General features: G+C 38.2%; 2 protein-coding genes across 4 annotated transcripts; one reads left to right on the top strand and one right to left on the bottom strand.

The window, feature by feature from the left end:
- Window positions 1-1383: 1383 nt before the first annotated feature.
- On the bottom strand, window positions 1384-8045 carry LOC309717246 (cytochrome P450 4B1-like). Of its 2 annotated transcripts, XM_082551671.1 has the most exons (12): window positions 7607-8045; window positions 7298-7442; window positions 7148-7192; window positions 6928-7055; window positions 6651-6775; window positions 6388-6542; window positions 6178-6284; window positions 4310-4500; window positions 4038-4171; window positions 3230-3294; window positions 2779-2861; window positions 1384-2426 (listed from the first exon to the last, which is right to left on the bottom strand). In XM_082551671.1, exons 1-12 carry the CDS (start codon window positions 7964-7966, stop codon window positions 2255-2257), a joined length of 1710 nt encoding a protein of 569 aa, XP_082407797.1. In that variant the 5' UTR covers window positions 7967-8045; the 3' UTR covers window positions 1384-2254. The 2 variants fall into 2 exon arrangements, with proteins under 2 accessions (XP_082407797.1, XP_082407798.1); XM_082551672.1 differs by lacking the exon at window positions 6928-7055 and having other exon boundaries at window positions 7413-7442.
- LOC309717247 (uncharacterized protein) lies at window positions 7980-10726 on the top strand. 2 transcript variants are annotated; one of them, XM_082551673.1, is made up of 8 exons: window positions 7980-8073; window positions 8932-9011; window positions 9132-9470; window positions 9585-9866; window positions 9940-10131; window positions 10214-10324; window positions 10449-10489; window positions 10598-10726. In XM_082551673.1, exons 1-8 carry the CDS (start codon window positions 8060-8062, stop codon window positions 10706-10708), a joined length of 1170 nt encoding a protein of 389 aa, XP_082407799.1. In that variant the 5' UTR covers window positions 7980-8059; the 3' UTR covers window positions 10709-10726. The 2 variants fall into 2 exon arrangements, 1 of the variants encoding a protein (XP_082407799.1); XR_014279653.1 differs by lacking the exon at window positions 7980-8073 and having other exon boundaries at window positions 8206-9011; window positions 9132-9278; window positions 9382-9470.
- Window positions 10727-11721: the final 995 nt, after the last annotated feature.

Genomic DNA, 11721 nt, shown 5'->3' with positions numbered 1-11721 from the left:
GTATTCAAAATGAAGGAACACTGAACCAGCATAGCTAACACAGCATCCTGCAGCGACATGCCATCCTGTTCTAGTTTAGCTGGACCATCATTTATTTTTCTACAGGACAATGACCCCAAACACACCTCCAGGCTGTGTGAGGGCTATTTGGCCAAAAAGGAGAGTGATGGAGTGCTGCGCCAGATGGCCTGGCCTCTACAGTCACCTGACATAAACCCAATGGAGACAGCTTGGGATGAGATGGACCACAGAGTGAAGGAAGAAGGCCAACAAGTGCTCAGCATCTCTGGGAACTCCTTCAAGACTGTTAGAAAACCATTTCAGGAGATGACCTCATGAAGCTCACTGAGTGAATGCCAAGAGTCTGCAAAGCAGTAATCACAGCAAACGGTGACTATTCATAGTTTTGATGCCTTTGGCGAGAATCTAAAAAGTCATGAAAATAAATAAAAACATGAAATGAGAAGGTGTGTCCAAACTTTTGACTGGTAGTGTGTGCGCCCTCACAGGAAACAGTAATCATCATCGTTTCCCCCCCCCCCCCAGTCTGCTTCCAAGGCCTGTCACTCTGGTGAAACTGCACTCACTAAAGCTGCAAATGTCTTATCTTACCTGCTGGATATCAGCGTGTTTTTGACAGCATATGCAGCACAGAGACCAGTGTACATTAACTCTTGGCAGCTAAAAACTGCGGTGTTAAATTTGGAATAACCTTTGTGTTTGTTCGACTGCTTTGATGCTCCCTCTTCTCTTCCTCTCAGGTCTCTCTGTTCCGGATCATCAACCATCCTGGGACCTCTTTCTCCCCCTTGGCTGTCAGTTACTGATGTTCGGATCTGGAGCTTTGTCCTCCAGCTTCTCTTATCTCCCTCTCTCCTCTGTATTTATGCTGTCCTTTTTGTGTCCCTTCTCTAGGTTTGTTTACACGTCGAGGCAACTGAATGTTGTTTTGTGTATTTTTTCCAGGTTGGATATCGACGAGGTCATGGAGGGGGGGCTTGAACAAGGCTCCAGTGTTAACTGATCTTTAAACATGTTGTTTAATTGCATTTGCTATCTAATTATGTCATCTTGGTTGTCCGCACTGTAAAAATCCATTAACACAATTCTGAACACAATAAAAGCTCTGTAGTAGATGGTGTCAGAGATATGCTGACAACAAAGGCCGTACCATTTACCCAAGATCATTTTTTCAGTCAAACTATTCAGTGGCCCCCCGTGCCCTGTGAGTGGCAGCCCTGCCCACAAGAGGATAGAAATGTCTCATCATTGGATTAATATGACCACTCAGAACAAGCTTGTATTGATTTCTGGTAACCTTCCCCTCTTAAAGGACAAGTGGACTCAAAGATATCAGTCAGAGGTAAAGGTTTTGTCATTTTTCTTACATTTAATTAACCATATATATCACTCCAGTGTGAATTTGCCTTGATATAAACTGATATTTCAGATTTACAATAAGCTGTATGTATGAGGAAAGACTCTAAATGCAATGCGAGTAATTTGATACATTGTCCACATTTTTAAGCATCAACTTTACAGTCTGCCTCTGTAAAATAAGGTTATATTCCAGAGATAAACTTTGATCATATATCTATGAATTGCTTTCATGCTGACTAGATAAGACTTCATATAAATGCACAAACATAGATAAATGATCTTCATTATAGGTCAAAGAGAGCTCTCTTTTAAACAATAGAAGTAATATGGAAATATGAGCTCAATTAAACCTTTTTGATTACGTTGATCCTGAATACTAAAATACAGTGAAGAACTTTAAAAAAATTTGTTATTATGTTTTGTTGGAAAAAGAATGCTAATTTAATTTACAGCACAACACCAGTCCTCTTCCTCTATCTTAAAATAGAAATATTAAATGATGGAGTGTAAAACTGAGACAGAAGTTGTATTCACTAGAATTTTATCTACAGCTTTACACTGCAAATGATGTCAGTGCAATGCCATTTACTACAAATCTGTTATGTACTATAAACCCCCCCCCCCCCCAATAAAACCCCCAACACAAATTCTATTACTTTCTGACAAAGTGCACAAGCTTCTCCTTTACTGTTTTAGTATAAAAAGCAGATTTTTTTCAACAAGTAATTTCTCCTAAAACATAAACTACACAACAGCGTTCATTAAATGACATGTGAAAGCTCAGTTATATAGTAGAAGTATTTCAAATCAACATAAAGTATTTACTTTCTAAATACAGTAATTTTGAGCAGTTCTTGCAGTTAGTGCACTTTAGCTAAGTCTCTAAAGGTTTGATCTTGATGTGGATGCCATTGAGTGAGCGGAGAACCAGTCGGGGGATGATCTTGGGTTTCATAGTGGGCTCCGCTATGAGCTGGTATCGCTTCAGTGTCAGAGCTGTCACCACTTTCATCTCATTCATAGCAAAGTTCTGACCGATGCAGTTTCTGAGGGAGGAAAATATTAAATGTAAGAAATATACAAGTGAATATTCTAAAGAACTGAAAAATGATGAAAATAGTTTGATCCTTCTGAGATTAGGACATGAGGAATATGAATAGTAGGGATGAGTATAGTATGTTATTTTTTAACATTCAGGGCCAAAGGTGCTTGCATTTTAAATGGGATCAATCTTAGATTACAGTGAGTTCACCCTTTCCCCTACTTGCTTTAGCCCATCATAAAACCAGTTTTTATTGTGTTGATGTAAATGGGGTCAGTGCTAAGTTACACATTCACATACTTGAGACTACTACAAGCAGTCTCTATACAGTGATATAGTTTCAGGTGAGGACAAACCTTGGCCCAGCTGAGAAGGGCACAAACGCATGAGGAGATCTCATGGCAATGTTCTCTGGTAGGAAACGCAGAGGGTCAAAGACCTAATGTAATACAGGACAAAGAAAGAGAGCAGTGTTATGTGTATTACTTATTTTCTGAACCTCATCGCCCTTATCACTTGCGCAGAAAAAACTGCATTCTGACACATAATAAAGTAAGTCATTAAACCAGCTTGAATCTGTCCTGAGGTCCACTTTGGCACCAGGGACCTACCCACCTCAGCAAATACAGCACTAGTAATTAATTTAATGCACCAGTTTCATGATTGCTTCTTCAGTTATTTGATAAATTATTTGCAGCCTTTTGAGCAGAGTGCTGACAAACTTCATAATTTTATTTCATCATAGATTCTGTTGATGATGTATTCCATGTAGTAAGTTGTGCTGGGAATAAAATTGTCTTTACTTACATTAGGGTTTTCCCAGACAGATGCATTCCTGTGAATTCCATACACACTTATTCCAACAACAGAACCTACATTTGAAAGAAATGTGTACTTAGTTTATTATTATTAAAAGATTATAGGGTGTGTGTAGCTGAACATTATTTTTCAAACAAAACAAGCATACACCATATCGAAAAATTTATTGTGACACAACTCATAATTCAAATGCAGGGGTTTTAAGTCCAGTTGGCACAGATACATAAAATCAAGCAGCTAGCCATGCAGCGTGATCAAGTGTAAGTGGTATTATTGCAAACTGGAAATGTTTAGGAAGTATAGCAACTCAGCCATGAAGTGCCAGACCATGTAAAGTTGCAGAGTTCATAAAAATCTCCAGCTCTCTGCTGACTCAGTTACTGCAGAGCTCTAAACCTCCTCTGGCATCAACATCAGTACAAAAATGGTGTGCATGGAGCTTTGTGGCTCATGGGTTCCTGTGGCTGAGCAGCTCCTGTAAACATAATGTGTAGGCGGCGGCGTACTTTATGCCCACGTTTTAGAGATCTATACTAGCTTATAGAAAAGATACTGTATGTGACAATACAATCAAATAATACCAGTGTGCCCTTGTAGAATAATAAAGTAATAAGTATTAAGTCAATATAAGTCCTTTATTGAATCGTAAAGAAAAGTAATCTATGTATCTAAAGAAAAACAACGTTGTTTAAGAGTTTGTGTTTACCATGTGGCATGAGAAATTTCCAAAAAGATTATTAAGTGAAGACATTTAATGTTTACTCTTTGATAATAACAACAGAGTAAAATCACTGACCTGCAGGCACTGTTCTCCCATCACAAAAGGTTACAGTTTTGGTGGTTTTTCTGGAAATTCCTGGTACAGGGGGGTAAAGGCGGAGAGCTTCTTTTATGCACATTGTAGTGTATGGGATTTTACTGAGATCCTCCCTTAAAATGAGACCAACATGCAGTTAGTGAAGTCAACTAATAAGAAATCTTGTTTATATGTCTCCTAATAAAGTTTTGGTACCACAGAATGGCACCAACTTGTCTCCCTATTGCAATGTTGTCCTTTCACAAGCCTACCACTCCATGGTTTCCTTGTCATGCAAGGCCTCCATAATCTCCTTCCTGCAAATCTTCTGATGTTCTGGGTTGCAGGCCAGACAGTAGAGGATGAAAGACAGGCCACTGGCTGTGGTGTCATGGCCCTCAAACATGAAGGTGTCCACTTCTGCCCGCATATCTTCATCTGACAGACCCTGCTGGTTCTCATCCTGACGTTGAAATAAAGGATATTTACAGTTGATAAAAGACAGAATGGACTGCACTATACTCTAACTGGGCTTCTCAATAAAAGTGCTTTGTTACTTTTGCTGCTCAGGCTCATTATATTACTGCATCACCCGACTTCAACTCAGCTTTAGCTGGATAACATTCATCCTTATACAGATACCTTTATAAAATTGGGAATTTATTCAGCAGCCAAGTATCAAGGTCCGCTGTTCTTCTTAAACCATATAAAGCACTAATTGTGTCACAGGCTGGGTCTCCGACCCAGCGCTCTGAGTTCTTTTTGTATTTTTCTCATTTTTGATATGTGATTAGGTTTTGTGTTATTTCCTATTTGCCTTTAGTTTGGGCAGTTATTGGTTATTGTTCCTGGGTTTTCTATGTTTTGGGGTTTTGTATTATTCATCACGTATTAGGTCTGTTAAGTTTGTGTTGTCATGTTTAGTTTTAGTGTTTCCTGTTTTATTCTGACAGTGTCATGTGTTCTTTGTTCATTGTATTTAACTTTCCTCTCCTGGTCCCGTCATTAGGTTTATGTCAGTCAGCTGTTCCCCCATGTGTCTCCACTTCCCCTGATCACCTCTTGTATGTATTTAAGCCCTTTGTTTTCTGCATGCCATTGTCGGGTCATCTGTTTATTCTGCCCTAGTTCTAGCCTGGTTCTGTTTATTTTGACCTCAGTCTTAGTTATGGTTTTCGTCTGTTATTCATCATTAGTCTTAGTCATAGTATTTGCTGGTTATTTTCCATCACAGTCATAGTTTAGGTTTTGGTCTCAGTACCGTTTAGTGTTTTGTTTCTTAGTGTTTTGTCAGTTTACTTTGGTTTCCTGGTTTACTCCTGCCGTCATCTAATAAAGGATCACTTTTCTGCTCAAACTTTCAACTACTCGTCATCATCTGCTTTTGGGTCCTGTTTCCACACACATCGGCGCACCCCGCCGTGACAAATTGTTTGGCAAACACCTGCCATGCAGTTAATTATTGATTTTAATTTTTCCTGCCAAGGACAACAATTTGCTATGATATACTCATAAAGGAAGGATTCTTTCTATTCTTCCATTATCGCTTGATTATATTAATATTATACAGTTATTACACAATTATGTGTTTAAGTGATATAAATAAGATTTTTCAATTTGTGTGATTTTCAGTTAAAATGCACGAAAAAAAAAAAAATTGGATCATTTTATGCGTTTTAATGTGTTTAAAACTGAACCCATGTCACGAAAGCCAAGTCTACTAAAAGAATAAACATGCTAGCTGAGACAGCCCCTACAAGCTGCCGTTTAGAGAAGTTTTTGGGAAAGAAACTGGGCAAAACACTAACCAGTGTTGATCATTCTCTACACAAAAGAGATTTTGTATTCAGGTTGCTGCTCACGAGAATGAAAAGGCTGATCATCGTCTCTGTGTCAGAGGACATTAACATGCAGCTTGGCAACAGCATGCATCTTTGCTTATTTGCTGCATGCATATGCTATTTCAGCTTTAGGCCAGTACTTCAGATATCTGACACGATCTCAAGTTGGCACTTGCCTTATTTTCTGTATGACCTTTATGCAGGAAAACCCCAGTTTGTGACTTGCCTATACATTAAGCAAATCCTACAATGGGAAATGTGTTGAAGTAAGAGGCTGAAACTGATGACACATAACATACTCTTGCAAAGAGAAGGATGTCCAGAAAGTCCAAATATCTCTTTGCCTGTATTTGTCCAAGCTCCTTCTCTTCCTTTAGTGCTTCTCGCCTCTTTCTTATAACTTCCTCTTTAGAAAAGAATATAAAATGTAAGCATTTGTAGATCTGACACTATAATGTGAGGCTCACTGATTTTTGGCAACGGTTCAGATGAATCAAAGCAAAGCTTACCTGTATGACTGAGGGTCACCTGACGTGCTTTTCTGTATCTGAAACCATGTGGGCTAAGGTGGAAAATGAGGTCACTGTGGTACGGAAACATTCTGAGCCGAAGGTTAATTAGAAAACTGAGGTCATAAACTGCTTTGATGTATGCATTTGTTCCACTGAAATGACAAAGGAGGCAAACATTAAATGCAGATTTACAACAACCAAAGACTCAACATAAAACTGACACTGTAAATGACTCTTTAAAAAGATTCATCTAGGCTCACCCCTCTGTCTGACAGTTGCTGTAGCAGCTGAAGGCACACTTCATAATGCTGTCCAGTGTCATGAGGCTCATGTGTTTAAACAATTCAAAAGGCTCATTTGTGCTTGCATAACTTTCCCACTTATCCTGCCAACAATGAGAGAACAGATGTGATCTCTCTGCAGGATACAGACACTGCTCCTGCTTTACTTCTATGATATTTACTGACACGTGCTGACCAACACATCACGACTTTGATTTTATTTATCAATTATGCAACTAAATTGTCTTCAACGTACCAACATAGTCTCAGCAGACTCTGACATCAATTTTACGTATGGTTTCAAAACATCATAATGGAAACCTGGTGTTAAGAGCCTTCTGTGGCGGAACCACTTCTGACCTTCTGACACCAACAACCCATTTCCTGAAGAACATGTGCACGGGTGAGGAAAGCAGCAAAACAAACAACTCTGCACTTTAACAAAATGCTGTAGAAGGGAGAAAAATGAGTCTTACCAATCCAACCCTCAATAAACCGGTAGCCCAAATCATCTTTTGGTTCTGTTAGGAAACAAAACAAATAAAAATGGTGTTAGGGACTTTTAACTTTACTACACAGTTATAAATGTGCATCAACACAACAACTACATAAAACATTTCTCACACCTGATGATGTCAGGATAGTTTTTGCATAATCTGGATGCTGAATATTGATGACACTGACAAAGGGGCCAAACCACATTGGGAAAACATATGAGTACTCCTGTCCCCATTTCACTACCTTGTCCATATCGGTCCCATCTTGTTTAAACTGAAAGAGAAAAAGTACAACTGAAACACATCACAGCAGGCAGACTTTACACGCTGTCAACTGTGTGTCTCTGTTTGCAGAATGGTGTTCTCCAACATGGTGTGGTCAGCTTTACTGGACGGTTACACATGTTACAGCTGCTGCGAGTGTGTTGAGACAGTTACCTCCAGAACATGTCCAAACAGCCAGTGTGGCGGCGGCCCCGGAAAAGCTTGGAAGTTCCGCAGTGCTTCCCTTCTTTTCGCAAGTAGAATTGTTAATTTATACACCACGACAAAAACACAGAGCACAACAAAGACGTAATGCATGTGAGGCCAGCCCAGCTGAAACTCCGCGAAAGTTTTAGTTAGTTTCATCTCGCAGGTGCAAGTGTCTTCCGCCTCCGCGTGCAGGAAAACCTCCCCAACAAAGCGCAAAAGGTGATCTGAGCTCACCTTTCTGATAAGAGCCGGAGGTAAAGCGATGTTTTCAGTGCTGTCTCCGGTAGGCGGGGAATCTGACACCCAATAAAACGCTGACTTCATGTCCTGACGGAACTGTCGGCGTTTTGAGCGCAGGAGTGCAACAGCAACATCATTACGGCGGAAAATGAGAACTGGGATGATGAAGATGCAAATATGGGAAAATTAGAGTATGTAATTAAAAAGTAGATTATGAAGAAGTGCGGTTATTTACAAATTCTATCAAAAATAACTTTGTTTGTTAACCGAAATAATTTCTGCTCATGTAAAGTGAACATCACACGCAAAAATGTAGGTTTTCCTTTTGGCTATTCTGTTTGCCTGTCAAACACTTGTTCCTTCATGTAGTTACTAAATACTTTGAGGTTATTTTAAGAATTATGAACACAATAAAAATCCATTTAATTGACTTATGATTAAAAAACCTTACAAGCAAGGAAATCCTGGACAACGCCTCTAACTTTACATTGTTACATTGTATGTATGTAATTTTTTGTAATCTGAATCAATAATCCAGAGTACGTATCATACTTAATTCCCAAAGTGTAATTGTGTCAGTTGTTGTACTTGGCAGCCAATAAGTTGGTTACAAGTGCTTTGTGTGCACATGAAGTCCAAACTCCAGTGAGTTTAACTGTACGATAAACTGTACAAACAGCTCAATCACAGTTTTGGTTCAACCCTCACAAACATTATCTCAGCATAAAATACAATGTGAGAACATATTTGGCATCTATATATTAAAAAAGAAACTGGTTTGCGATGCACATTTTGTGTCTTAACACCCATACTAAATGTAAGAAGCAAATCATATGCCAGACCACATCAGAAAAACAGTGTGGGTGACAACCTTGCTAAATTTCCTCTGTACTGGCTGTTGGACCACTTCCGATGTGTCAGGCTCATTTAAGCTGTTAAGCTCAATCTAAAACCTTTTGCTGAGAGGCAGAGTTTGTGATCTGTGTTTTTATGAGCAGTAATGGTACAGCCAGGATGCTTCATGTTGGGTTTTATTTCTGCGGGGACAGGAATTTCTCCCATATGAAACAGAAAGGCTTCATTTTCATCTTTTTACTTGTTTGGAACTTCTCTACTTTCTCAGGAAACAGTGAGTATCTGATCAAATCATTACTTAACTAAATTCATTATTCAAATTGCTTAATTAAATACAATGTATTTAAAATACAATTGATGAACTGACTGTTGAATGTTTTATATTTTTTTCAAGTGACTGTTAATTTAAATGAGCAACGTGATATTTTGCGAGTCGCAACACAACTTAATTTTTCGCTGGGATGTCGAGCTGTGATACCGTGTCAGCATTACATCCATCGATCAGACTCTTTCAAATGGTTTTACAAGAAGGACCATAGCAGTAAGCAGGTTCAGTTATTCTTCCAAGATAAGAGGGGAATGCAATATCATCAAATGTCCAATCCCAAATTGAGAATTGGATCCAATCATTCCTTGGTCATCAGCTCTTTTACCGAGGAGGATGAAGGTGTGTACTGGTGTGAAACTTGCCAAGAAACATGCCAAAAGTCCACTGACATCATAGTGAAGAAAGGTTTGTCCTGCTGTCATATTTTTTTCCGTTAAGGCAGAATCTTCCTGTGCTTATGTAAAGATTTTTACATTCGTCAAAGATGATTCTCACAATCCTTTACCTCTCTTTTTTCAGAGACGTGGAAAGAAGTCAATGAGACAGTTTACATTGTTGCTGGCAGCAGTTTTCAGCACACATGTTCAAGTAAACTTGATAAAATAAACTTTTGGACTTTTGAAGCAACGACTGCTGTTGGGAAATCAGAAGTAAGAGCAACAACAGACAATTTGACTTTCAACAAGTCTATATATATTGGAAATGTCAGAAGAGAAGATGCTGGGAAATATACCTGCTGGATGAGTAGCTGTGTCGGACACAGTATTAAGCGAGTCACTATCAATTTGTGTGTAGTTACAGGTGAGAAACACACAAACATCATTGTTTCATGATAGAAGATAACCTGATGTAACCTTTTGATCTTTACTTACAGTATATGACAGTAAGGATTCATCTGCATCTTGCGCTGTGACGTGCGGCATGAAATCAAATAATCCAAACAGAACTTCAACTACATCTGTGCCTGTACATCCACACGGGTCCCTAAAGTGCAATATAGATTCAGTGTTTGATGGATACACTACAGTTGCTACCACTCACACATCATCATTTAGCACAAGAACAGGTGGGTGTTTAGCTATATGCTGTTTGTGAATCTTTTTCACCCGAATCAAAGAAATATTAATATTTAGCTTTTGGTTTAACAGGTTTTCAAAAAGAGCCTGAAGACTGGATCCCACTTATTTGTGGTATATCAGTATCATGTGTCATTTTAATGGCACTTACAATTTTTTGCTTCAAATCAAGATTACATTCAGGTAGGCTATGCAGCTGCGCCTCACTTCCACTTCCTGTGTACATTATTGTTTTTTTATTAAATGGTTTACTTGAAAAATTTTCCCCTCTGATTCTGAATATGCTTCGGCTTCTGTCTCACCAAAGCATTTCCTGTTCAAATTTGTTGCTGTGGCTTGAATAGCAGGGTAAGTGTCTGTGCTGACATCGAGGTGTATCCTAAAACCCTCATGCAGAAATGAAGTGTGTGCGTGTTGCTTTGTCTGGGTAATGAAATGTATTGCTTTTTACTGCAGGTGGAAGAAGAGTCTTCAGTGGTTTATTCATCAATTATCATCAGGACACCGGGCAAAAGAATTAATCACATGACCTCTAGTGATTGTGTTTATTGTGAAATAAAAGTATAGAGAAAAAAGTCCAGGATAAGTGCAGTCACTTTTATTTATATAGCACATTTTAAAACAATATGGATTGGTCCAAAGTGCTTTTCAGTTGACTGTTAAAATAGGTAAGGTCATTATCCTTGCTGTCATTTGATTTAGTAACTGATTCCTCAAATTACTTAAATTGTAACTTCACCCACACGCTTGTCAAGGGGAAAATCTGAAACCATGAGTCTTTTTTTCCAACAAAGGAATGATTTCTAATGGAATCTTTAACTTAACTTTTACCTAATTCTCTGAAGGCAGGGCGGGTGTTCTAAAGTACATGGATCGAGATAATTTTAATGAGAAGCTTTCAGTGTGATACAGATGTTATGTAACAACATTTTTTTGTTGTTGCTCAGTACAGAGGTGAGGTCCATTCATGAACTGCATGAAAGCACAGTTTCTGATTACCTTGCAGATCAAGTTAAGATAAAACAAATGTAGGTAAAGAAGTAATGTTGACCTCAATATTCTACGGCAATTAAATGCTGCTTTCACAAAGAGGAACGTTATTAGGTACATTAATTTACTCGAGCTCATCAATTGAAACAAATTTATAAACAATTTTTTTTGTTCTTAAAAGAAAAAAAATACTTTTTACGCTAAATTTATTTTACAGCTGTATTTTGTCTTGCAGTTTTAGGTTTTACATAATCACCATATAAAATATAACCGCAGTAAAAAAGCATCTAAGCAAAAGGTTGCATAAAGAAGGCTGTTAAAAGTGTTAAAACCACAGCAGTACTGCGTCTGCAGTGTTAATCAATAATGAGCATCAGTGATAGTAAAACAATAACACCCTGCAGACAAAAGGTTGTTGTACGATTATTACTGTGAGCAATATGTGTGTTCATACTTTGAGGACATTCTGCTGAGGATAGTCACTGAAAATAATATTTTGGATTATTTTATTTGTTAAAGTGTTTTATTCAAAGTAAAGTATACAAAAAAAGTGAAAACAATAGAAAAATAGTCTTAAGAAATAAACCAAA

This window comes from Aulonocara stuartgranti, assembly GCF_965226115.1.
Source record: "Aulonocara stuartgranti genome assembly, chromosome: 11".
Lineage (NCBI taxonomy): Eukaryota > Metazoa > Chordata > Actinopteri > Cichliformes > Cichlidae > Aulonocara > Aulonocara stuartgranti.
The sequence above is the reverse complement of the archived record's forward strand: the minus strand, read 5'-3'. Positions and strand labels throughout refer to the sequence as shown.